This window comes from Meleagris gallopavo, chromosome 4 (assembly GCF_905368555.1).
Source record: "Meleagris gallopavo chromosome 4, MGAL_WU_HG_1.1, whole genome shotgun sequence".
NCBI lineage: Eukaryota > Metazoa > Chordata > Aves > Galliformes > Phasianidae > Meleagris > Meleagris gallopavo.
This window is the reverse complement of record NC_139407.1, coordinates 26905946-26933720: the sequence shown is the minus strand read 5'-3', so window position 1 is coordinate 26933720 and position 27775 is coordinate 26905946. Positions and strand designations below refer to the sequence as shown.

Genomic DNA, 27775 nt, shown 5'->3' with positions numbered 1-27775 from the left:
GCCCTAGCATTCCTTCTTTATTGAATAGCTACTCCAGTTTTAGATCAGGCACAGAGAAGCTGCCAGTCTCTCCAAGCAACACCCTGATTTCATTTTGTTTAGTCATCTATTGGTAGGACCTGGCATTGTGCACCACATGCAGAAAGCCAGACATCTGGTGAGCCAGGGCAGAGCAAAGGACAGTTCCGTGCTGAGCCTTAAATCCCAGATGTCCATAGCAAATAGGAAAAGCAATCCAAACTGGAATAAGTAAATAGTTGTAAAGCTTTGGAGGAGTGCTGAAGTGGTGCTTCTTTACATTTATGAGTCTGCAAATGACTTTCCAGCAATAACACTGTTCATGTTCTATATTCCTGCTAATCCTTAACATTCAGTAGGAGGTGATACCCAAGGTAACACAGAAAAGAACAAGAGAGGAATAAATGCTGTGCTCAGCTAAGAGCTGTGCTTGATTATTCTAAAAAGCGATCCCAAGTCACGATCATTTTCCCCCCCTCATTGGGCTGGAGTGTGTGGGTGCACAAGAAAGGGGAAACCCTGCTCCTCACAGCTGCGGAGAGCACACAGCCAGCAGTGAGTGGTGCCAGCTCCTCCGCCCATCAGGGCTCCTATGCTCTGCCAGGAGCAAGAGGTGTGTCAGCAAAAAGGCCTGGCAGCAGCCTGCCTGCTCCTCACTCCTAGCTGCGGGACACCAGGGCACCGTGATCAACCAGAGCATTATTTCCTCTCGTGTGCCTAGTGCTGCACAGCTGAGCCACACGCAGCACGACAATGAATGTTTTCAAGTATTGCAACTTGTAACGTGCAGTGCTTCACAATGATTCCAGTTCAAGGGCAAATTCAGGTTGCGTCACTCACGTGCTATAAATGGAGAGTGCTAGCAGCACAGCATGAGCTGCTAGGAACATTCTGTCCTAACTCGCTTTGTTCTGTATCTAAGATCCTTCACTAAGAGAACAAAAAACACAGCAAAAGTCTACTTCTGTTTCCAGATAAACTACTTGAATAATCAAAAGCCATTTAAAGTTTCAGGATGAGCAGAAGATGGGGCGCTGGGCAGGCTGACCTGGCGGGGGCAAGCAGCCCACAGCAGGGGTTGGGGCTGACTGGCTTTAAGGGTCCTTCCGTCCAACCATCCTTTGATTCTATGATTCTGTGAATAAATATTAAGAAGGCCCCCGAATGTGCTGAAGGCTGGGTGTTCAAGAACCCGACAGCCAAACCTAGACAGGTTTTGTCTAAATACTGGCTCCACTGCGAGGCTGTCGGATGGAAATGGAAACCACCCGACGTTCCGTGCTTCTCGGAGTGCCAGGATCCGACACCCGCATCAATCACGAGCAGAAGACAGCGGGAACGGCACCGCGACATCCTACAGCCGCCCTCCTCCCGCCCCGCACCCGGGCCGCTCCCCTCAGGGCGGGGTAAGGGCGGCGGGGGGGGCTCGGCCGCCATCTCCGCCGCCATTGGGGCCCGCGAAGGGCCGGGCCGCGCCGGGACGGCCCCCAGCGTCGCATTGGTCTGGCGGCCCCGCGGAGAGGAGAGGCAGGGCGGGCGGGAGCAGCGGCCGGAGGGTTCTGAGGAGGTTCCGCCGCTCGCCGCCGGCTTCCCGGGTACGGCAGGAGGACACGGAGGAGAAGGTAAGGCCTCTCCTCGACGCAGCGGGGGGGAGGGAGTCGGGTTCGGCTGTCGCTTCTCCTCCTCTACTGCTGGCCGCGGCCCTAACGGGTGCGGCGTGCGGGCGCGGTATCGTCCTGCGGCCATAGCGCTGTGCTGGATGCTCAGCGTGCCTTGTGCGTCCTCCGGGGCACGGGTGGGCTTCTGCTATTTTCTCCTCTCGGTATGGAACGTTTCCATCTGCCGTGAGGCAACCTCGCTGAAAAGAGGGTCACCCTACAGCTTGGTCTACTGCTTAATCATTAACGTTAAGTGCTGCGTTTCCTCGTCCATGTATACAAACCATTCCTTTAGGTTAAATACTCGGAGGCTGACAGGATCAGACAGAGCCCCTCGCAGCAGATTTCCCCCCGCAGCCGGCTCCTTTTAGCTGCAGCACCCACAGCCTGTTTTTCCCACGTTGGCTTTTCTCAGTCTGCAGGCGTATCGGTTTGGAAAGAAACAAGCTGTCCCCAGCCGAAAGCACAACTATTTACATCACTGCAGCCATAGCATGGTTTCATGTTCCTCGCTTGCAGAGACAGCTGAAGAGCCCAACCACCATTGGGGTTCAAGAATCATAGAATCATTATGGATGGAAAAGACCATTAAGACCATCTAGTCCAGTTGTCAGCCCATCCCCACCACGACCACCAGTAAGGTGGAAAAAGGCTTTTAGGAGGTATATTTGATGGAAACAAACCTGTTAATTAGCTCTGGATGTATCTTCTGATTCACACTACGGATTCTGGGAGCTCTAAATATAGCTACTGTTTCTTGCTCATCTCTCGAGCTGACAGAAGTACAGGTTTTGCGAATTGGCAGGCTTTCAGTTTTGTTGAGCTGTGCTTGGCAGGAGGAAGTGAACGTGCTGTTGCTGTGAGTCAAGGGCAACAGGAAACAAAATCTCAAGGAAGAAAATCAGCTATTAACTACCTGCGAGTATAGTGCAATAAGGGTGAGATGTTGCAGACGTCCAGGAGTAAAATGGAAAATCACTCACGGTGGAAATGGGCCAGTTCATTCACATGGTGTCTAGGCCAAATTCATCCAGTGCAACAATATTGATTCCCAGCATTTTTGGCATTGATTGAGTTGACTGTTCCTCTGTAAATGCTAAATAAACAAATCTTTCCTCACCTAAGATACTACATTAAAGATAAACCAAGTGCATCCAAAACAACATGCTTTGAGCTGTGCAAGCTTACTGTATGCCTATAGAATGTTCACAGCCACTTTCTAATTAAACAACTGCGCTCCAAGTTATCTTTATGAATGTTCTTGCGAGCGCCCAGTTTTTGTCTGTGATTTAAAGAAAATAGTGTAAAATCATATTTCAAAATACAGATGCAATTATGATTTGAATCTGGAAAACACAATGGCAAGGCACTACAGTCCAGAATTATGTATCTCTAAGGTATGCATACTGCTCACTTTTTGCTGCTGGATTATGTCAGACCATCTGCCTTCTGCCATCTTATGTATTCTTAATCTCTTTATTATGGTATGGAATACTTTTCACTTATAGTTTTGCTCTTGGCAACTCTCCAGTACAAGCAAACATTTAGCAATAACAAGAGCAATCCCTCACTTAACTCTCAGCATGGTTAGTTACAGCGATCTGAAGGTCTAGGTCAAATCTATCTGGTGCAACAACATGGGTTTACTACCAAATGCACTCCAGCTCTTTCAAGGTTCATCATTTGGGCTGTTACTCTGCAAATAACTAAGCAAATTGCTCTGCATTTTTCAGCTTGCTCGTTGGATCAGTGTCAATGAATTGTATCTGTGCTGAGCCAACTGGTGTGTTTAATACATCCAAGCTGGAAGAGGCATCTGAAAGATCTTGCTTCCTGGGATAGCTCAGGGATTTCAGGATTGGGTAGTGAAGAACACCAGGCAGAATAGCAAAAAGCTGCATGGACAGTGTTTTGTGAAGTTAAAGTGAGCAATTGTGCATATCTACAGATAGACTTAGTGGTTGCTCTTCACCTTAAAAATATATATCATAATTCCCTTTCCAGTTCTGTTTTGAGAAGTCTTATTCAGGTTCTAATGAAATGGGACAGAACTGAATATCATGTCTCCTGTGCAGGAATTCAGCTCTTCAAAATCAAAGCAAGTATATTTTTTCCCACTCTCCACGATTCACAGCATATATGCTATAGCAATTGCTTGAGCTGTATGCATGATAAACTCATTCAACAACCTTACCTCATATTTCAACATTTTCCTAGTTTTGATGAGATAGAACAAAGTCATTATTACTCTCATTAGCTCCATCGCAACCCCAGCCACCTCTGAAAATAGGGGAATCATGATGGAGGTGGCCAGTGGAGCTGCCTTGCCTCAATTTATCTGCAGCATTCCTCATCAGAACTGTAACTGTGGGCTGGTCTGTGCAGGATTGTTTCTCGATGAGTCATTCAGAGCTCTGTAGTGTCTTCTAGGCAGTGCTGTGCTATGCACGATTAGCGGGCCTCCACTGTGAAATTGTTTCCTGAATGATGTAACTGATAGTCCCCAACTGTTGTGCTGATTCTTGATCAGTTTTCTCTTTGTTCTTGAAGACATTCCAGCTGCTGCATCTCTTTTATCCCTACGAATCTCTGGGAAGACAAGTTATGTCAACAGCTGCTTTAATCCATTTGGTAAGAAACGGAGGTTATCAAGTACGAAGGAGAGCCCTGCTGACATCCCGCCTCTTGCAAGACGAGAAGCGTTCGACAGCCGAGTGCTACATTTCCACCTCCGAACGCCGGGCATCCCGCTTCGATCCGGACGGGAGCGGGCGGCCCGCCACGTGGGACACCTTTGGCATCTGGGACAATCGCATTGATGAACCTATTCTCCTCCCACCTAGCATAAAGTATGGAAAGCCGATTCCAAAAGTCAGCCTGAGCAAAGTGGGCTGTGCCAGTCATATTGGGAAGCGGAAGGAAAATGAAGACCGCTTCGATTATGCTCAGCTGACTGAGGATGTCCTGTACTTTGCTGTATATGATGGACATGGCGGAGCGGCAGCAGCAGACTTCTGCGCTAAGAACATGGAAAGATATATCAAGTAAGTGTGCATCAACTGAACACGTGGTTAATGACTTACGGTAGAGCCTCCCTCCCTGCAACCAAAAGGGAATCGGTGCACCATATGTTGCTGCTAATCGTCCCAGGTTGTATAGGCATCTATTCCAACAGGGACAGCAGGAACACAGCAAAGGAGTAATTCCCATTACAACAGATGTGGCGTGATGTACTTCTCTTTATGTTCCCTGCCGAGGGAGCAAGCCTGGAAAGATAAGAAAAGAAAATGTGATTGTATCCACCAGGAGAGAGCAGGGAATACAGAGTGTGTGAATTCCCTGCTGTCAGATGGGGGTTATGTGATCACAGACGCGGGAGTTTGCTGACACTCCTCCGTAGCTCCCTGATATGTGCCTGAGTGTTAAAAGAGGCACTTTATCTGTTTGCAAAATTAGAGGGTTGAGCTTTCAATGCAAGTCATTAATAAAGCAGTATTACCTTTTCACTGTAATCTAGCATTATTCAATGCATGCAGGGAGGAAATAAGTCTACGAAAGAGATTGATTAAGGTGAATGCTTCTTGGTAAGAAGTCTAATTTTTTTTTCATTGTTTGTACCCAGGGAATTTGCTGTTCAGGAAGAGAACTTAGAAAAAGTTTTGAACGATGCTTTTCTAGAAATAAACAAAGCATACGAAAGGCATGCTCAGCTGTCTGCTGATGGTAGGTAAAAAAATATTCTACCCTTATGAGTGTGGGGAAAAAGGGTTTGGTTACTTGCTCAGTAGTTTTGTACTAAGACTCTGAAAAAAGCCTGAAAACTGTTTTACTTAATATAGGTTTTTGCTCTAATCACTTACTGCAAACTAAACAATTGTGCTTTACTTCCCTAAAAATGAAAAAGCTATTAAAAAGTCTAGGTCAAATTTACTGGGCGAGTTATTAATCTGGGCTTCAGCATAATCCACACTGAATTTATCTTAGCATTATTCTGTCAAGAAAGGTGTTTGTCAAGTTACCAAGGAGTGATTTAAATTGGCAAGGAGCATAATCTTCCTGTGTGAGAAACAGTCTTCTTTGGGTTGTTTTTTTTGTTTGTTTGTTTGTTTTCTTTCTGAAAAGTTGCTATTCCTTTGAGTGGAAAGGAACACTGTCCAAAGTTCCCCTTTCTTTCTTGGCTGCTGCAGCTGAGGAGGAATATAAGCCAGAAGTAATACAAACGGTACCACTTCCGCACAGAGAGAATCTCCAGAGCAGCTGAGCACGAAAGGGGAAACAACAGTCAAGAGGAAAACAAGATTCGCTGTGGTAAAGCTGGCATCAGCCCCTTTAGATTTCCTTAGTCCTGGCTGTTCACAAATTCTTCTGTACATATATAGAGAGACTATGCACATTTGAAATTCCAGTCACAGCAGCTGGAGCTTATAGGGTGTAATTTGGGAAGGAGATAGAGGAGTTAGTTCACCTAGTGTTTAAATAAATAAAAAGAAAACCAAACCCAAACAACCTGTCCCAGTGCTGCTGCAGATGCTGGCAATGCAACAGGACCTTTAGGGAATGAAGTTATACTGCGTCCTTGGGGCTACTTCCACTTCCTTTAAACAATCAGCGAAAACAGTCTAGTAATGGAGTGGTTTCCTGCTCTTAAAGTGCTAACCAAACCTACCTAGATTCAAGTATTTCCTACCTGGACAAGTTGCCTGACTGTTGCAGCACTGTGAGGGATGTACAGCTTTCCTCTTACCTGGTAAGAGCTAACGTATCAGAAAAGACAATGACTCAAGTTCTGAAACACAGCCCTTAAAAAGGAGGAATTTAATCTGTAAAGCTCATTTTTCCATTATAACCTATTTTATTTCTAGGTATTGAAAACCAGTCCTGTTGTTTAAAAAGAATAATAATGGGGTAAAAAATCCAAAGTCATTTTTGACCTGTGAAGTCAGTTTTAACTGAGCTAATGATAAGGATATCAGTAGAGCAGATGAGCTTTGGATCCAAGAGTCTCCTTGTAAGCTCAGATTTAAAAAAAAACAAACAACAAACACCTACAGGCTTATGTGCTTCCCTAGATCACGACCTCTTATTTTCTGTGATTTGTTTTATTTGCACCTTGCCCAGGCCATTTGTTATTAAGACAACTCTTTATTTTGCTCATGTTCAAGTTTCAGAGCATTTCCTTGAGAAGGATGTTTGAGAACCATACTGGATATATACTGTTCTGTTACTCTGAAAGCGGTTTCTGATTATAGCATTCTGTACTTGAGACATAATGAACTGAACAAGAAAAATATTTAACAAACAAGCTGTACAGCAAGCTGGGCATTTTGGAATTCCTTGTGGGATTTTATCATACCATTTAAGTGACTAATCGGGGCTGCTCACTGAAACATAATGCAAATGCCAGCAAATTTGTGTAACAGTCAAGACACTGAACAAGCCTTCTGCATTAAGAAAGCTTGAGGACAAACAAAATAGAAGCAATCATTGAACATCTACAGGGGCCACGTCCTACAAAGTACTCAGTGTTTCTTAGGGAGGCTGAATACCTGCATACTCTTCCCACTGGAGCCAGTGGGATCTAAAAGTGCCCAGTGCTCTTGTCTGGTTGCTCAGCTGAAAATAAAGCTAAAAGGCAAAGAGTGGAGTAACAGGGTGCACAGACAAGTGCAGTTTTCTGAACAAATCAAGTTTTTTGCATATCTGTTGATTAAAAAAAAAAAGTTAAATGTTTGATTGACTGTTTGGTGTGGATATTTTTGTAATTGCTGCTCTTTTGAAAGTTATGTAAAATTCAATGTTTTGCATGTATCCTTGTTAGAAGACTAATTCCGAATTGATTCAGTTTGCCAGCAAAAAAATTCTGAATAATTGTGGCTGTTCCAGATGCGATGGTCAAAGTTGCTCGGAGATGGTGGTCAGTAGTGTAACACAGGTTATCTGTCATACACTGGATGCTCAAGGCCAACCTCCTTCTGAATCCCTGCCGCAGCTGATGAAGTGCAGACAAATAACTTACTTAGTCTTGTTCCCACAGACAGCCCTGCCAGGGCTCCTTTCACTGTATTCTGTAAAAGACAGGGTGGACGGTCAGGGTGTCCAGATCTTTACTAACACACAACCAGCTTTGAAAATGAATGCCTGGGTGTTTGAAGAAACATAACTGCCAGGACATAACTACAGGAAATCCCCGTAACAAAAATCCATGAAATTTTGGCTAACACAATGCTTATGATGATATTTAGAGGGAAAAAAAACCCAACATATTATGGCAAAAATTTAACAGGACTAGAACATGAATTGTTGGAGAACGTAGCTTTGTCTTCCAAGACACTGTCCTTTCTAGGATAGTTTACAATTGAAAAACATTTGAAATTAGATTTGACAAACAAGTAGAATAATTCCTCATTTGAGTTCTCAATAAAAATAAAGTTTATGCATGTGTTCCAATACTGCTAACCTGCTTGGTGTGTGCATTCATCAGTGCTGTTGGACTGCTGTATTGACCTACAGGCTGTTCCTATATCCCCTCTGACAGTTTCACACAAAGGCATAAGAAACTTTCTTTCAGAAGCCATCTGCCACATAAATAATTTCTGATCATTAAGAGGTCAGAGATATGCCTGAGTCTTGAAGCACGGTGTTCGATCTCTCTTCAGAAACTCATTTTCATTCACTTCCGCACATTCAGATGTACCCAGTCACTGTTGAATCACTGCTAAATTAACATACAGGACACAGTAAAGGAAGTTCTCAATCAACAAATACATTATTATCCAGGGAACAAACACTAACAGAGATGGACAGTTTTCTGCTACATTGGACCAGCAGTAAAAATCTAAATGTAAAAGCTGAATAGCTTTCTTGAGTAAGGATGGATATAAACAACTGATCGTGCTCGAGGAAAACAGGACATTGCTCTGGAGAAATGGAAAACAAACCCTGCCCTGGCCTAGTGTGATCTTGTAGCGTAAATGCTGCTGCTTCTGTTCACTGCAGGCACCATCCACCACTCAGGGAAAATAACAGGCAGGCAACGTTTCCATCAACCTCCATGTTCAGTGCTCTAGCTCTAATCATGTTGACCACTCACTTCTGGAATAGCCATCTTGTTGAAACATAGCCAGGTGTTACCTGATGTGTCTATGATTGAAGGGACCTCCTGGAAATTTAATGTGCTGAGCAAACGGCAAAAGTATTTTTAAAATAATTGTATTTACAAAGTAGTATTCAGATTTTTTTAAGTTATTGTTTGAACATGTGATTATTTTTTCTTTGAATATGTTAACCTGCAACACTGAGGAAAAGGGAGAAGGAAAAGGGAGAGCTGCAGAAATGCTTACTTACATATTTCACAATGCCATCAACGTCACAAAGACCACTTTTTTATCCAGAGGTCTCAATTATTACCAAATCAAGTTAGACGATACTAATTACAGTATGATGGGGGTGTTATTGCAATGTTTGCCCACGGATCAAAAGAAGTCATTCAGTGTCTTCATTAAAATGGCCTCATTTTAGTTAGCATAGGTTTGAACTCTCAATTTTTATTTTATATGTATATATTTACATATATAAACTACCTTGGGAAAATGGGCCATATTATGTTTTGAAAATTTTCTGTAAGGTGGCCACTCTCATATGAGACAGTCATATCTGGCATCAGTACATTTGTTTGGTTGACTTTTTAATTGGACACTTGCCATCAGCCTCACAAAACAAATCTGTCTGTGGCCAAAGATGCAGTCTCTATTATGGCCAAATAGAACATTACACAGCTCATCCACTGTGGGCAAACCCAAATGACTACGTGCCCTGTTTTGCAGCCCTTGTCCTTTCATCTCCAGTGTTGCAGGTTTATTTTGTTTGAACTAAGTCCCTGGGTCAATTTCCTATTTGCCTCTGTGTACGTGTTATTTGTGGCAGACACTGTACCTGGTCAGCAGCTCTAGAACTGGAGGCCCTGGACACTATATGCTGGGCTTCAGTGGAAAGAGAGATCTGCTTAATTTTGTCCCAGGTGAAGGAGTCCAGCGGTTCCTAGCCTGGACTACTGGAAGGTTCCCACATCCTCTTTGTCACATTAGTTGAGATGACTTGCAGTAAAAAGTGTCCAGTGAGTGTTAAGAACCTATTGAAAGATCTTAGTTTTATAGTGATATTGTTAGGTAAACAAGATAAACTCTTTTAATTTTAAAAATGAGTACACGTGCTGATGCAGTGTATTTTTGTGTTATTAAATATCCTAGCAGTGGTCATAGTAAAGCATTAGAAATGTTATCTCATCGTCACTGCTGTGTTTTGGAACTGTGAGAAAAGTTGCATAATCCCTTCAGTCTGACCAGATCCATGTTCTTTCACCCCTACCTGATGGCGATTCAGTTTCAGAGCATTGGCATTTGTTTTTTTCAGAGTGCAATTCAAGAAGCAAACATTTATAAGACACAAGTTGGTACAGCCATTATCACATCTCTGTGTTGTATCTTTGATGGGTCTTCAGTACCATCCTCTGCTTCCTGATAGCAGGCCTGTTGGCCTTAAGAGTTGGCACTGTAAAGATGTACGCTTGCCTGAATGACCAAATATTTGCACTCAATCATGAATTACAGACCTCAGATCAACCTATTCTGAAATTGTATGTGTTTGTCAGCATAGTTCCAAAACAAGTGATGAGATGGGAAACTAGTGGCATTAATTTTAATGTCTAAGTAAAATATATTTTCTGCAAAGTAAGAAAGGCAGTTTTAAGTAGGTTCTTCATTTTATTTCTTTTAGCTGTTGGCTAAAACAGGTATTTTACTGAATTCACTAAAATTTCTAATCACACCACTACTTGTTATTATCTTATTTTATAAAATACCTCAAAATGAGCATAGTTCTTGCTTTAAAGTAAAAACAAGATGTCAGTGCTTACCTGAATGCTCAAGAGGGTACTGGCATCTACGTAGTTTTGAATCTTGTAGTCTGTATCACAGCTGTAACATAGACCAAGATGCATCCTGTGTCACCATGTTGAACATTCACTGTGGACTTGTTGGTTAAGTCAGTTAACCAAGTCACCGCAGCAGTAATAATACCTGTTTTAATTAATAACACAAGCTTAGTTTAGATGGCTTTGTGAGGTATTTTTTTTTTGTTTCATCAACTCACTGCTTTCATCTGACAGCAAGGCTCCATGCACCCATCAGGGCGTTGTGCTGCCCACCCCAGTCCCTTCCACCATCCCAGGTCAGTGCCACAGAGCCAAAGGCAGGAGCATATGTAGTGCAGAGCTCTGCAGAAGTGGTGGTGGGAAGATCTTCAATCGTTACTCACATGAAAATAGCACTATAGCTAGGGATTCTCAATGCTAAGTAAGCCCCAAACCTCTATCTGGAAAGTAGCTTTTAAAACCTGTTACTGGAACACCTCAGTGTGCAAAAGGCCTCCAGGGGGCCTTTCAGAGGCACTTGCATAGGTTGTAAGTTCTGGGCAAGACTTGTTCCCAGCTTGGCTTTTTACTGTAAAAGCTCAAGTTAGCAGGAGCTAATGCTTTCCAGCAGAGAGACTGCTTTCCCTAACAGTGCAGCATGTTTTGCAGGAGATGCTATCTACAAAAGTACATTCTTCCTTTTAAACAGTAAGCAAGCAAAAAATGAGGGCTGGGCAGTTCTGGTATTTCATTCACCGTGGATAAATCTGCACACCTTTTCTGAAACAGGCAGACAGACTTGTTTTTCCTCTTTTTAAGCACAGGTTTTATGTCCCCTAAGCAAGTTTGCTTGCAGTAGTCACTGCAACCAGGTCCCGAAAACAGTCAGCTTAGACCACTCCTGTGCCCTGTAAGAGGAAGCCAGCAGGCTGGGGCTCCAGCTTGCCCTCTAGGCAGCAAATGTCAAATGATCCCACCAGCATACAAGGGCAGATTGCCCAGAAGCAAGCACGGCTGCCAGGTGACTTGCACTCATTTGCACTGCAATGCAAGGCAAGGCAGAATTCAGCTCTGCTTTAGTGCTGCAACCTCCAAAAAATCTGCAGGGCTGTAAGAGAACAGAGTCCCCTTCTCAAAAAGAGCAGCACTAGCTGGCAGAGCCCCTTGTCTCTTGACAAGCCATGGGGAACAAGAGGGAGATTATTAATAACAACAGCAACTGGAGAACCCCGCAGACTGCAGCCAGGAAGCGATCTGGAGGTTTTCTTCTGCTGAACTACATGCAGCTCCAATTGCAATTACTCAGCCACCCACTTCACTGCCTCACAGGAGAGGAGAACCACCAGCATTCTGGTGCATAGGGAGAAAGACAAGAACCTGTACCTTGAGAGGAACTAGTGGGACTGAAAAGCTATTTGCTACAACCTGAAAAGAAGCCATTGTGTCTCATCCTGCTTTAACTCCACTCGTCCTCTTGCATGGAGCCATGCTGTTGCACAGAAACACTGACACTCTCCACTTTTCTTCCCTCTCTGCCTCCCCATCTCAAGTCCTATATGCATGTTTGCTTTTTTTTTTTTTTTTTTTTTTTTTTTTTTTTTTACTTATCTGTAGCTTTAGTTTAAACTTAAAAACAATTACTTACTGGTAATGTAGAGCACAAGTTGTCTTTGTCTTAACCAGTTGACACTGTTGCTCTGTTATAAATGGTCCTGTGCTTTCAGGCAGTGATAAAACCTCTCTCTCTGATGTGACATTTGTAGCAACTCTGATGAACTCTGGGACCACTGCAACGGTGGCCCTGCTGCGGGATGGTATTGAGCTGGTAGTGGCAAGTGTGGGTGACAGCCGTGCCCTGCTGTGTCGAAAAGGAAAGGCCATGAAACTCACCATTGACCATACACCAGAAAGGAAGGAGGAGAAGGAAAGGTACCTGTTGGCTCGTGTTGTGGCTTTCTGGGGAACAGCCTCTGTCAGGCTGTCCTGCTGCCAGGTTGGTCCTGGGAAAAAGGCTAGAGCTGAACAGTCCAAGGTGGAAAGAGTGGCACAACCCCAGTTAAGTCATTTATTTCCATTTCAAGAACTGGGGATTTATAAAGTCCTACATGAACATAAACTATCATTGCAGTAAAACCAGCAGAGCTAGGACTGGGTATTGAGCTGTGATCACATGGTTCAAAGACTCATCCAAGAGTTCTAAGAGATATCCAAGATGTGAAGAAATGTGCTGTAGTTCCCCAGGGCAGCACTCAGCCCTCTAAATCCTATCCCTTCTGTGGAACCCTTCAAACATAGCCTCTCAGCTCAGGTCCTTGGTACTCTATCTCACATCAGCAGAAAGTGGTAGAAACTGCAGCTACAGACAGGGGGAATGGTTTGAATCTGTAACTCATCTTTGCTTTCTCTCTTGTGCCTCCGGACAGGATTAGGAAGTGTGGTGGCTTCGTTGCCTGGAACAGTTTGGGACAACCTCATGTGAATGGTAGACTTGCAATGACGCGGAGCATAGGAGATTTGGATCTTAAAAACAGTGGTGTGATAGCCCAGCCAGAAACAAAAAGGGTTCAGGTAAAAGTCTGGTTCACAGGGATGGCAATTGGATTAAGGGGCAACAAAGCTATCTGAAGCAGGTGGTACCCACACAGTTTGCTCAGGTGGAACCACATGACCAAGCTTTGGTTTTCACTTGTGGTGAAATAACCCACAACCAGCTCTACGTAAGTTATCTCAGATTAACACTAATAAGATAGAAGAGAATCTAGTCCTGACAGTAAAGTAAAGAAGGTTAACTTCTGAGTCCCTGTTATCACAGTATAACCTATATTCAATGTAAATATTGGTACAAAGCTACCACTGAGAACTAGGTGGGGTTTGGAAGAGCAGAGTCACCGAGGATAGCAGAATTTGTAACGGGTTATGTATTTGGGAGGGAGAAGGAAAGGGCAGTTGCATGCATCTTACCATAGCTTTGCAATTGTCCAGGAAACAGATCAACCACCCATAAGGTATCCAGCACGACTGCATTCATGTTTTCATAAAGAGAAAACAAAGTCCCTCCTCTCAACTCATACTGTTTTGACATTTTCCCCTAATGGATTTCCCAGCTCTCGGGGAACTTACAGTCATTTGTTCCCAGTCCAACACAAAACACTGTCCACGAGGCCTGAGGAGGTGACTGCAGTGCTAACATGTCTTCCTTGAAAGCACCATGGGTAATGTATGGCTCTGGTCTTTTGGCCTCACTGTATCTAGAGGGCTGTTCCCTAGAACTTTTAGTCCTCATACAGAAAGCAAGAGAACAGGCCGCGCTCCCAGAGAAAAGTACTTTGCAACAAAGGGTAAAAAAAAGAAATCAAGGCAGCAATTTTACCTTGCAGCTCTCTCTGCACGGTTGTGCATACTTCATACCTTTATTGCAGTTGCACCATGCAGATGACGGCTTCCTAGTCCTTACTACAGACGGTATTAACTTCATGGTGAACAGTCAAGAGATCTGCGACTTCATCAACCAGTGCCACGATCCCGCTGAAGCCGCCCACGTTGTTACTGAGCAGGTAACGCTAGGGTTTCTTGAAGCATCAAAGTGCCAGATCCTTGCAAGGACACGGGGACATCATTTCAATTAATGTGCTTAGTTCTTGGTCCCCAGACCTGCTGAATATGTAATCAGCATAGGCAGAAACCACCAGTTTCATATCGGAGGTTTTGGACAGTGGTATATCCATGGAAAGCTCTGAAGCGTGCAAGAGCCTGCAGTGTTGAAGCTGGAAAGAAACAGTGAAGTCTCAGAGCATGCTGTCCCATGTGGAGTCAGACAATTATTTCCCTTTCTGAGCAAGACTGTGATACTGACAAATTGTTTCTTCTTTCAGGCAATGCAGTATGGCACTGAAGATAATAGCACGGTTGTCATAGTGCCATTTGGAGCGTGGGGAAAGTATAAAAATGGCGAGATCAACTTTTCCTTCAGCCGCAGTTTCGCCTCCAGTGGGAGATGGGCGTGAAGACCTGACACAGCTATCTTTTCCTGCAATAACACGGATACAACGTGCTATAAGAGAACACATCCATCTGTTCATAGGTTGACTCAGTGTCTTGTCCATCTTTTCTGTTGCCGGTTATGGAAGACGCAACTGCTCCTTTGGTGCGTAATTGCTGCTTACAGCTGATCACATTTTACTGTGTTTATTTATTCAGATCAGCACTGGGTTTCTAGTCCCAGCAGCTCCGCACAGCATTTCATTTGCAAAGACAAGTCTCTGGGCTTGAGTTATGACACATTGGTTTCATCCCAATTCTTGTTACCTAGTACTCAATTACCTGGCAGCTGTGAAAGTCTGAGACTGAGCCATGTGCCATCTTCTTTGTATGTTAATACACAGGGGAACAAATGAAGTGTTCTTAGTAAGACAGGAAGGGAGTCTTGTTTTCCTATGCCATGCAGCCATCCAAAGCTCCCCCGTGTTTCAGGAGAAACAGGTGAAATACAAGGGGGAATTATCAGAAGCAGTTAGCCTGTGGTTATGTTCTGGTGCCAGGGGCATTCCATGTAGCTGAATGGCATCCCAGTAGAGCACTTTGCTGGGCTTTAGGCTCTATCTGCTATTACCTGTGATCCTTTAGCTCCAAAGAGACAGAGCAAGCAGGAGCCACATGCTGTTCGACAGATGGGAATCCATTGGGCCCAAAGCCCCTACAGTCTCGGTGGACCACGCAGCCTCTGGCACCATGCTTCCTTCAGCGTGTTGGTGTCTGACAAGAGCATGTAGGAGGAGAAAAAAAAGCAGCCCATTTTAGAATTTCAGAGACTATAATCAATTTGAATGTCTTTCTTCTTCTTTTTTTTTTTCTCCTAAGAAAAGGAAATTGTTTCAAAGAGCTTTCAGTTCAAGATTCTTTGGAGGTGTGAGAGAGTAGAGTTTATTTCTTCATATGCAAGGATTTTCTTGCCCTCTGCCTTTTTTTTTCAGCTAGCTACGGTCTCCCAGTGGCATAAAGACAGCTGTAAAATGCCCAAAGCAAGAAAGCTAGAGAAAGAAGAGAATATTTTAATAACGCACGGCAATATTTGTTAAGTTTTGGGTGTTGTGTCCACCAGGCATCAAATAGTTGGTCACCAAAAGGTAGCTTTATACTTCCCTTTCTGATGGGAGTCTGTGTCCAATGAGGCACAAAAGGCCAGAGCCCTGAGCCAGCTCGGTGTTGCTGTGATACAAACTGCTGGTGACACATCAACAGCAGGTCCAGCTGTTCCACATACCTCTTTCGGCCCCAGTTCTCCCTCACTCAAAATCAGTTGTGCATTTCCTGTAGTCTCCAAATTGCCCCTTTGTGAGGAAATATGGGCAGAGAAAAGTCAGGATTTTCCCATGCAGATTTTGTTCCATGTTTCCAACAGCACAATTGTTAAAAAATAAAAATAAATAAAAAAAAGCCAACTGACAAGAACAAAATGTGATGCCTGGTCTGATTCCCATTTTCCAGTGTGTCATAAGCATCTACATCTTTTTCTAGCCCCTTCCAAGCCCATGGTTACAGCACAGTCATTGTGTGTGTTCTTCTGCTGGCTACAGGCTTGGGAACACCCTGCAGGTGTACTGACAGCATTAATACTCTACATATAGACAGTACCTTGGTTGTGTCCCATCACTTGGTGTATTTATATGGTGTACGTAATGTGTATATTCAGTTTATGAGTATAAAGAGCTTGTGACTCAATATCTGTCAGTCTCTATTGTGTTCGGTGCTGTTGCCCAGGCAGGTACGTTTAATGAGCACATCCATCATTGGTTTACAGTTATAATACTTTCTTTCTTCTCCAGATTCCCCCAATTCTGTCTTCACTTGAGATCAAAGTGTTCAGTCCTGGTCTCTGCCTTGCTTACTTGAAGCAAAAGGCACTTTTAATTGATAACCTGCAATTTTCACCCTGCACAACCCAGTTGTAGCAAAAGCAGCAGAACGCATCCTCTCCTGAGCACTTGCAGAGAGGCAGCACCTGACAGAGGCTCAGTAAGCTGTTCAAGCAATGCCGTTATGACCCGTTTGCACAGCACAACTGACTCCTGCTGAAATAGCAAGTGGTCCTAGCTAAGAGTTAACTACACCACAGTCTTAGCCAAAGAAGGGCTAGTCAGCTTTGGTTTCAAGTGTCAAACAGCATAAGCAGCAAAGCAAGGATTTGGACATGCCTCATCAATGGTGCTTGGTGCCAAATGCTGCTCATTCCTGTTTGGCTATCCATCCAGCTAGCCAGACAGAAGATATCAGGCCCTCCCCGAGGTGTTTATAACAAGTACACGTTGATTTTTTTGAGCTGTGCTGCCTACTTGCCAACTTGAATACATGGTATCAAATGCAGGGTGGTAATGAATAGCACTGCAGGTGCTCTGAGGAATGGCCTGGGCTGATGGAGTAGCTTCTGAGCACTGATCAGTATGTAAAAAGAAGTAATTTTTATACTCAAGGGAGTTTGGGAGCTTTTTTGTTTGTTTGTTTTATCCCTATCTAGTTTAAGGCCAGGTTGGATGGAGCCCTGGCAACTTGATCTCGCACTTGGCAACCCTGCCTGTGACAGGGAGGTTAGAACTTGGTAATCCTTGAGGTCCCTTCCACTCTGAGCCATTCTATGATTGTATGGTGGCCTAATTTCATAGAGAATAGAAGCGGTTGGGTGCTTCTATTTCCTCCAGCAGACTGACTGTCCTCTCAGAGGAAGGATCCATCTATAGCTGCACATATATTTTAGAAAGGAAAGGATAAGACAAAGCTTTGCAAAACAGAAGGCGCTTAGGTAAAGATAGATTGACAGTTCCTATTACTGCCTTTAAACAATCACAGAAAAGCTCTGGTTGGAAAGGACGTGGTGATGTCATCCATCCAGCCTACTGCTCAAAGCAGGGCTCATTTCAGAATTACGTGCTGCAGCAAAGGGGCATGCATCTACTGACACTAGACTATAGAAACTGAAATGGGATGGGAAGAAAGAGATCGGCACAAGAGCAGTCTGCCTGCCGAACCACCAGAACACACTGAAGTTGAAAACTTACCAGTATGTGAAAACCTGCAGGTACTTTGTATGGCTACTAATAAATGTCACAAATAAATTAGCACATTCATCTAACAGATACGAGCTGTTTTTTCTAAAAAGCAATAAGACAGGAGATTACAAAGACACATTTCTTATTCCCTGGCTGTTCCCTGCAGTTTTCTGCATCTGTCTCCGAAGTAAACAAGCTACTAGTGAAGGCAGATTGCTGTGCCAAGTAGCCCAGTAGTCCACCAATTCCTCTTTCCATTGCTGAGAGTGTTGCTTTTCACAATTTGTGTAAATTTCTGCCTTCACACTGTGCACTGCCAGACTTGAAGTATGGCAGAAACACCGTTTGGTGCAGACCCTCTGTTACCAGAATCTTTCTCTTCCCAAACAACAGCCCCGCCTTTTCTTGCAAAGGCAGCCATCTCCCTTTAGATTTATCTGCACCAAGCCTTGTTTTTCTCCAAGTCATCAGGAAAAACTTGCTGGGTGAGGGGTTTTTCTGTCATTTGATACTTCTTAATGAAGAAGCATTTAGGACAAGTCACAGGAATTGCATTTCAGTCATGGGGCTGTTTTGGCACTGACGTTGGCAGAGTGAGCCATGAGTTTAGGTGTATGGCACGGGCATTCCCTGTGTGAAGTATGAAGTCAAAAGAGTAAAGCCATTCCAAGGCAAATAGAAACAGCTTATCAAAAATATTTCCTTGCCTGGACACTCCTTCTGGACCAGCGCTGTTTCTCATGGTAGAGGTGCCGCCGGAGGAAGGGGCTGGAACAGTTTTAATACAACATCCTCTGAATAGTCAATCCCTTTTGGTTTGAAAAGCTCAGGGTTGGTGAAGAATTGTGGAGCACGGTCTGTGGTTGAGAATAAGGGCGAGGTGAGAAATTGGCAATATTACCACTTTTTACCAATTTGGAGAAATGAAAATTCTGAAGATCTGGCACTCACTGCAAGATATCTGCTGATGAAGGAATCAGATACTGGACCAGCATTTCTGTCTCAACACGCAATGAGCTGTTTTCAAAGGCACAGAGGTTTCTAGCTAAAGCAGTAGCACAAAACAGATACAAGTTATGCTGGTTTAATATTAATTTATGTGGAATAGAATCACGTAGGCACTTCTAGGTCCATTGGTCACTTACCCAATAAGCTGAGCATATGGTATAGCACTCCCCTGCAGTTTCCTAGTTCTGAAGCTGCTGTTCTCCTGCTCTTAATGCAGAGGTACTAATGGGGATTCCCCTTTGCCCGGCATGTTAAGTGCTTGGGCAGCAGAGTGTGTCATAACTTTTACAGACTGAAGTGCAATTGTGTACATTCACTGCATACTTTGCCTTAGGACAGTCTATAATTCCTGATGTTTAATGTTTATTTTTGGTGTAATCAGTGACCATAATTAATCTACTACTTCATTTTACTGAAGTTTTTTTTTTTTCTTTTTAAACATTTGTTTGTCTTATTTGTGACTCAAATCTACAGTTGGACAGATAAGGCTGTACTGAAATGCTTAAATAAAGACCTCTAAATAAAGAATCGGCTTTTCACTATGAATGGATTTTTCTTTTCCAAGCACGCTGCCAACCACCAAAACTTTGTTTCTCAGGCTCTACCATGACTGTCCTGTGAGCCCCAGGCCTTTGCCTCTGCCATAAACACATTCACCAAGGCTCTGCCTTTCAATGAGTGGGCGCTGAGGCACAGGCTGCCCAGAGGAGCTGTGGATGCCCCATCCCTGGCACTCAAAACCAGGCTGGATGGGGCCATGGGCAGCCTGAGCTAGTGGGGGGCAACCAGCCCACAGCAGGGGGTTGGGGCTGAGTGGGCTTTAAGGTCCCTTCCATCACAACCATTCTATAGCTCTGATATGATATGATACGACACAAAGGCATTCACCAGCAGTAAGTGGTGCAAAGTAGCCATCTCTGTGCTTTGTCAGCCTTCACTACAGCTTTGCTTCATCAGGGCCATGTGTTCTAACTTGATATTTCAGCCTCGTATATTTTGATATATTACAATACCAAGAAATCAAAATGCCATCTCTCTAAATACAAGTTTGCCTTAAAATATTACTTTGTGAACCAGGAAAGCACTTGAAGTAGCTGCCAAGGAGAGCGATTTCGCTCTGTGACACAGTGAAAGGAAACCAGTTGAGCCCTCCTCAACACAAGATGTTTTGACTTCTACATCAATTCGGTCATGGTGGGGATGGATTGATGGTTGGACTTGATGATCTTAGTAATCTTTTCCAACCTTAGTGATTCTATTATTCCATTAATTCAGAACTTTTCAGTTACTCAAAAGCAAAAAAAAAAAGGTGGGAAAGCAAAGACTGGCCAACAGTTTTAGTTTTGCTGCTGAAGCAACACTGTGGCAAACGTGACAACTTATTTTTAATTTTTACTGTTTTCCTACAGCTGAACTCAAATCTACCTTCACTTTCTTTGAAGGAGACTTGAACAAAGTCCTTACACTTCCCTCTCATTTAGGACTAATGCAAGTCCTTTTTCGTTATCCTTTGTTGCCATTCCATTTCTCATCTCATTTAGGACCTTATCAGTTTTAAGATACCTGCATGTATTGAACACACAGTGCTAAGGGTCTGCTGCTTCTGTAGGTGAATTTTTGGAGCTCAGGCAGCACGTGAAGAGACCTGCTGGACAGCTTTAAGCTGCTACCCTTTCCTCGCCATTTGGCAGCAGTTGGGAAATAGCTACCGGGTTACTCTGTAAAGGTTACTCTGTAATCAGAACATTTGTCCCGTAATGAGAGTCCCTGTGACCTGCTGGTTAATTCACACCGGCAGGAGGAGAGAGGCTGAGCGCTGGCAGCAGCATGGCAATTCCCTGCCATATGTCTCCAGGACAAGCAGAAGAGAGCAGCCAGGCATTATATAAGGCAATGCGTGCTCTGGCACAGGGCGCTTGGAGAAGCTTTAAGACCTCCCTAAACTGAACATCTGACAGAGACTCCCCAGTGCTGAATGTTGTTTCTTTTATTAAACACATACACCCCACAAGTTATCTGTAAATATATTAAACAGCTCTTTGCAATTCAGCACCAATACAAATTTCTGCTAAGACCATTTCCTCTGTAAAATTGCTCTGTTCCTGCTCCTAGTATTTCTATGATTTCAACCCTTTCCTGCTTTGAAGAAACAAGAGCCAGTATGAGCTACTAGTGAAGATGCAGACCTATGTTGCTTAGAGATGTGAGCCAGTTCCAGGGAAGATCAAAGACATCTCTCCTCCTTGGACATTATGAGTAAATCACTTATAATTAGCAGACCCCATGACTGCATCATACAGAGTGTCTGCACTAAGCCTTTGGGCTTTTGTTCTTCAGGAAATAAAATCTGTCAAACTCTCCAGTTCCCAGAATCTGCAAGGCAGTAGCTGATCCAGAAGTTATTAAAAGCTGACAACATGCGGTTTCTGACAGGTCTGGGAAGCCCTGGAAAACTGGCTTAAGCAGCAGCTGCCCGTGGCCACAACCTAGCTCACGCTGAAACTTGGTTTGCTTTTTCAATGCACAGCTCTCTCTGTGCCCATCAGCTGAAAAGAGTAATCCCAAATGTAATTCACAAACACTGCATGGAAAGTCTACTGCATTTGCAGACTAACCTGCTGGTGAACTTCTTGCTACAGAACCAAGCATATCAAGGTCCTATCCTCCAGCTATCCATTCTGAAGTGCTGCACATGGCCAGGCACTTGCTGCCTAAGAGAAAGGAGACTCTGCAATCAGAACAGAGGGACCCTCAGCAGACAGCGAAGCAGCAGCTGCTGTACCAAAGCTGAAGGGGAGGTGAATTTAAATGCAACCTGCACATGCTTTCCCTCTCTTCGAGACTCAGTCTCAACAGAACCTTGGTATTTTACCACAGGAAAGCAGAGTTTTCAGCTCTCAAAACAGCAAGTGTTGTCCATGGCAAGCCTCAATCCACTCTGAACATCTTTCACTTTCCTCTTCCTTGAAAAAAGCTGAGAAACCCATTATGCAGAGCCATATGCTTTCCTTCCATTAATGCCACATCCTATGTGAAGCTGGGCAGCCACAAAGAGCCCCTGCTGACAGACCAGACCAACAGTCATCCTCTTGAGAGTTCTACAGGCTGTCCAACAATGCATAGCCATGCACTATGCCTCTACCCCTAACAGTAACAGCCATTACATCCCATTGGCATGGCACAACCTGGGCTAGTCCCCTACAAGTTGGCAGCCTGTTCACTACAAAGAGCTCCAAAGGAAATGAAACAAATTCAGTGTGGAACTGAACTAGCAACACTTAGAGAAACTGCTTTCAGCTGACTGCGGGCGCATCACAAGGGAACGCTGACCACACCAGCTGCAGAGGAAGGCTTACTGCAACAACAAGGGCCTCCCAGAGCAGGCATTAGTCCATCTATATTTATCCTTATGTGTTCCTCACATTTATCACTGAAACTGTAGTTATGGGGAAGACCCCTTCTTAGGGGTAATCATGAAATCATGAAGTAGCTATTGAAATTTGATTGCAGGAGTTTGTTTTTTTTTTTCAATAACTTCTTAATCTGACGGATCTTATCAGTATCATTTTATACAAAGAAAGTTTACAAAATATATAGCACAATATTCTTTCCCACATCTAGAAAGGCAACATGTAAAAAATGCCCACTATAATGCACTGAACCTTTCTCAAACCTGTCCTTGTTTTTTTTAAAATTTAGTTTAACATCATATTCCGTAGCTAGTGCAAATGGTGATAATTCACACAAAGGAGAATACTACTTGGATAGCTTTGTGGCTGCATAGGAATTACCTCTTCAGTGTGTTACCTGTCCACTCCATCACTGTTTGTTCTGCTGCATTACTGAGAGAAGCAGGAGGAAACATGTAGCCAGACGTCTCCAAGCCGAAGTTTTTCAGCACCAAAGCTTTACCTATGAGCAGGTTTGACCAAGTTATCACACTGCCATTGGCAAACTTTCAAAAGAATTAATCTCCTACAGCAAGAAACAGAATGGAGGCTACTCTTGAAATAAGGCATGGTCACTAACTATAAAGACTGACTCAGTGGAAGCATGTATTGGAGAGATAGAAAAAAGTTCTAAAAACTACTCATGGCACTAAAACTACAGGTTCTTCATATCATTCAGAACACTACATGAAATTGAGCACAGGTCTGCTAACTTAATGTGGTATGGATCCACGAAGAAGGCCAGCACATTTTTGCCAGTGAGAAGAAAATGCCGAATTACCATACAGCAAGTGGTTCTGCTGTATAAACCAGCCTGGAGCTGCAGATAAGAGGGCATTTCTACTTGACAACCCCAGACCTAGCACCCTGACTCCAGAGCGCTCTACTGGCTCAAGGTGCTCTCTGCTGAAGCTCCTTTGTGACCTGTTCTGAGGCACCAGAGTAGCTGGGCTAACTACAACTGCAAAGCACACTTAAATACATTGTATATATTGTAAACACCCCCCTCCCACCCCACAAAGCTTTTGGGAAATCAGTTTGTGCTGAATGCAGTAAGCACAGATGGTTAATAACATTGCTTGAAGGTATTTTTATCTTACAGCTAAAGAAATCACTTACTGACAAGCACTAAGAATGCAGTGTAAGTTCTGGTGTTAATCAGCCAAGGAACATGGCAGGTCCAGCTGCAACAAAGCCTGTTTTTTAACTGGAGAAAAACTGTTAGCAACCAACATTGCCATGTAAGTAACCATCACAACAAAATCCCACCTTCTTCAGCACTACCAAATTAGAAAAAATTACACAAAGGCATTGAAGGGGGCATGGTGGTGACAGGTTAGAGGTTGGACATGATTATCTCTTAGAGGTATTTCCCAACTGTAATCATTTTATGATTCTAAGCATTAGTAAAATATTTCAGCGTTTGGGGATCTTAAGCTGTGTCTCACCAGATAAGGTCAAGTCCTGCTCTAGCAGTTGTCCTCTCTCCTTGGAAAAGATGATTTAAGTTTTCAATACTTCCTTCTCTTGAAATGTCCTTATGGAATGTGACTTAGATTATTCTTTACTGTCTGCCTTCTCTGTATCAGTACAGCTTATTCTTCTAAAACACTGTCAACACTGCTGGCTTCCCACTCTCTACAATGACACTCTTAAAGAAAAAAAAAAATTCACAATTTTACATTGCATCACTGCAGATGACTGTACTTGGGTTCAGAAAGTAGAATGATATCAAACAACAAGTTTACTTGTCCGGAGGATAAAGAAACATGGTACTCATCAACTACCACTCCCATTTTAAAAATGTTTATTCAGCTGCAAATGTTGCTTATTTCCAACAGATGCAAAACAGCTTTTTGGTGGTAAATAGCAGGTATTTATTTGAAATGAAAAAAATACTTAAGTACCTGAACTATTGCATTTAATCATGTATTGTAACTGTGTTACTCTAACTTTTTGCATTGGAGACAAATATACAATGAACATTCAGATATCACAGATTGCACACTAGATAGTAAATCGTCAGGCCTTTTACGTAACCACCAAAAAACAGATATTGGATTCTGCAATATAGTACAAAATTCCACACTCCAGTCTTAGCCAGTTATCTTCAATTTACTCCCAATGCTGTACAAATAAATGGCCATTTAACTAGGGCTTACAAGTTAATAACAGGACAAAAAAAATATACATTGCACTGACACAAAAAGTCAGCTGTGTTAATAGTCATGCAACAAGTAACCAAACTTGCTGAAATTAAAAATACTGTCTAAAAACAGTTTCAACTGCATAAATATTTTATACACAGTTCATTTACCGAAACAAAAGGAGTCTTTAAATGATACAAAGCAAATATAAGTATCTACCAATTTTATACATAAGAAAGTGCAAAATAACTTATCTAAAGTGTTCTGCTATTGAACCGATGACTGTGGGCTGGAGGCAGCCAACCCCCTCTGGTAAGCATGACATTACAGTTGCACACTACATACGAATGTTAAGAGTACATGAATAAGTATACTACAAAGAACAAGGCAGGAGAAGACATGTGAGGTACTTGCAGAGAATACAGTCTACTGATGTTAGGGTACATGAGCATATTTTTGCGCAACCCATTTTCACATGGAAAACAAAGCAAGTCTTTGCATTAGAAGCTTCAATGAGAAAACCACTCCCCAGTGAACGAAGCAGTTGCCCACAGCACCAGCTGCCAGAGGAAATACGAGCAGGTGGGGTACTTCCCCTCCACCTCCCACCAGCACAAATGTGGTTTTAGAACAGTGCAACTGAGGAATTAAGTCAGAAGGCTGTGGTTATTGGTTTGCAAAATGCAAATGTGGTCCGACCTCTACGCTACAGACTCGGAAAGGAATAGTGATCCTGATTTTAGTAGGCTGCCAAAGGTAAAAAAGCACAGATTGACAACGGTGCCACGTGCCTGCATAGTCAAACAACGGCCAACTACATCATCACTGACGGTGCACAGTCTTCATGAGCCCACATTAGTCATATATGCCAGATCTTACTTTTAATATTTAGGTTATACCGAAGTTACTGCCAGAAGCCCTGTTTTGATTAGGGTTTAATTGGAATCAATTCATGGAACAGAATTCTTCCTTAAATTCGGTTTTGTTTTGAAAACTAGAGGCAAGAGGGAAGGATCTCTGAGGACTTAAAAGCATGTAACTGTTATTAAAAGAGCCTTCTCTTCAAACAGTAAACATGTAGGCCATCAGCCCATCTTCTGAACTATGCTGGCTTCGCATCATTTTGGGAAGGGTCAAGGCAACATTAGAGAACATCTGAATATAGATATTCCAGCACTCCATGCACGTTAACTGAGGGCTTCCCCCCTTCTATGTTCAACAATAAATCTGCCAAAGGAGCCATGCAATGCAGCTACTTATCACAGTTTGGATCCGAAGGGATCTATTTGGGTCAGCTAACCTAAACAAACCTGCATTTACTCAACAGTGTGCAAGGACTCTAGAAAAGCCTTTCTGCTCGTTTGGGGATCTAGTATACATACCAGAACCAGAGGAATTTCTCATTTTACAGACCAGCACATACTTTATAAACAAACGTCTCAAAATACATATTTAACCTTCAGTGCATAAACATGTGATACCAGGGTAGAGAGTAAGTGGTTAGGATTAACAAATGGATCTAGAAGGTCCAACCAAGGGAAGACAAGTGTGTCTCCAAGGTACAGGGACCCACTGTCACAGAGGGGCTGGCATTTCCCACACTGCAATTCCAACAACAGTTTAAATCATCTTCTTCCTGGGGATGGAGTCTGCCCAACGCCTACCAGTGCAGGGTAACCTCTCCGTCTGCAGCCAAATACACACACTGATGTTCTGCAGAGCAAAAGTGGGGCTGCCTGTCTTCTGTTGTTTTGGGTCGAATCCGTACTGTTGTTTTGAAGAACCCAATGTGAACTTACCTAGATCTAGATCAGTTTGTCACACATTTACAAAATATATACACACATATTTAAAACAAACAAACAAACCCACTGTTAAAACCTCCTTCGGAAAGCAGTCCACGGGCCTGTGTAATGAGTGTGTTCCAATCCCAGTGGATGTCCATGTCTCTACTTCATCCCACATGTAGTGCAAAAGAAGTGACAGAGTAGTAAAAAAATACTGCAATTCAATTCATTTTAAAACTTAAAAATGGTAATGGAAATCTACCGCTGTCCTCAGGGTCATGCCATTTGCTGACACACGGAGACAGCTCTTAAAAGTATCTCTGGCAGAACAAGCACTAACTCGTTCCCGAATGACTACGTTGTTCCAAACATTTTTATTTTTTTTAATTTTTTTTTTCTTTTTTTTCAAATAAGCTACGGGACAACAGTGGTAAAATTCTATGCACAGGAAAATTCATTCTGTACCTGTATGCAAGCCAATCGCTACTGACTTAAAGAAGGTAAAAGCTGGTTCTTGCACTGCATGAATCAGCTGCTAATGAACACTAAGTAATTAACAAAACTGCAGCTCTGACATGTATAAAACAGGCCTTGTTAAATATGAACAACAATGAGGCAGTAAATAGTTTTGGTATAAAATGCAACCAAAGTTTACAATTTAGTTCCTGGTTATCTTACAGCTAGAATAAAATACTCCAAGTCCTATTCTCAAAAAAAGTTTTCTTTTGAAAAAAAAAAAAATCCATGTAGTTCCATGAATAGCCTTATTTAAATTAAGATACTGTGGGCAACTGAAGAACGAACGTGCACAGACTGGATTTTTAACAGAAATACACATAATGCCTTCGAGTTTTCTGTTGCTTTTTTTTGTTGTTGTTGTTATCTAAACATTCATATTTAAGTTGATAGATGAGAAAGATGCCACACAAAGTATAGTGGTTAATCTGAAGTCCCATGTAACAGGCAGTTAGGTTCATATTTAGATAAAAAGGCCATTATACCTATTTACAATATACACAGTTGCTTGCGAAGAAGGCAGATTTACAACTATCTTCTAAAAAGCCTTCCCTTCCCTCCCACCCCCCCCCCCCACAGATGACTAGCTCTACAAAAACAAGACAAGAACTGGTGTTTAGGGTAAGTGAGGATTTTCTTCATAGCCATATCAACAGAGTTAGAGGTTGACAGTTCTACTGTATCTGTGGTTATTAACCATGTCTTCTTGGGCCTGGCTCTTCCAACGTGCTGTTCACCTCATCACACACCTTCCATCAACACAAATCAATTCAATGATCCCTTATACTTTCAGTGCTTAAAATGCAGTATAAACTTAAGTGTAAACAGACAATATTCTACTCCCTTCTGATCGCAGCACAATGCTCACATTAGTTCTCAGGCTGACAGCAGGACTGTACAGGGTCTCCATTTACCACCACCTCGTCAATTCCTGGGCCCTTCCTCTAAGCCCCGTTCATGCTGCAAGTTGTAGAAACAGTTCTGGCAGACCCTGACCGGTGATGAAATCTTCAGACGCTTGATTTCAGACTGAAACCGACTGCACCTGCAGAGAAAAACACCACTGTGAACACTTGTCCTCTCCCAGCCTCACCGCTTTCTTCCAGGTGTGTTAATTACCATTGTGACTTCAAACATCTCAACACCATCCAAACAAATTCTGATACTGTGTTGTGTTTGTAGATTGATAAGATGAACTATTTGCTGAAAAAGAAATATTTTTTTTCTCCTTTGCTAACTTAATT

General features: G+C 43.0%; 2 protein-coding genes across 7 annotated transcripts in view; one reads left to right on the top strand and one right to left on the bottom strand.

Annotated features, from left to right (window-relative positions):
* Positions 1 to 1416: 1416 nt before the first annotated feature.
* Positions 1417 to 19160, top strand: PPM1K (protein phosphatase, Mg2+/Mn2+ dependent 1K). Its single transcript, XM_085222622.1, has 7 exons — positions 1417 to 1640; positions 4227 to 4720; positions 5299 to 5399; positions 12348 to 12513; positions 13008 to 13152; positions 14004 to 14138; positions 14457 to 19160. Exons 2-7 carry the CDS (start codon positions 4281 to 4283, stop codon positions 14586 to 14588), a joined length of 1119 nt encoding a protein of 372 aa, XP_085078748.1. The 5' UTR covers positions 1417 to 1640; positions 4227 to 4280; the 3' UTR covers positions 14589 to 19160.
* A 4711-nt stretch (positions 19161 to 23871) lies between these two features.
* WDFY3 (WD repeat and FYVE domain containing 3) overlaps positions 23872 to 27775 on the bottom strand; it is a 143528-nt gene continuing 139624 nt past the window's right edge. For all 6 annotated transcript variants that reach the window (XM_085222605.1, XM_085222608.1, XM_085222609.1 and 3 more), the window contains one exon: positions 23872 to 27576. In XM_085222605.1, the coding sequence (XP_085078731.1) occupies positions 27456 to 27576 (121 nt within the window). In that variant the 3' untranslated portion in view covers positions 23872 to 27455. The remainder of the gene's footprint in view (positions 27577 to 27775) is intronic.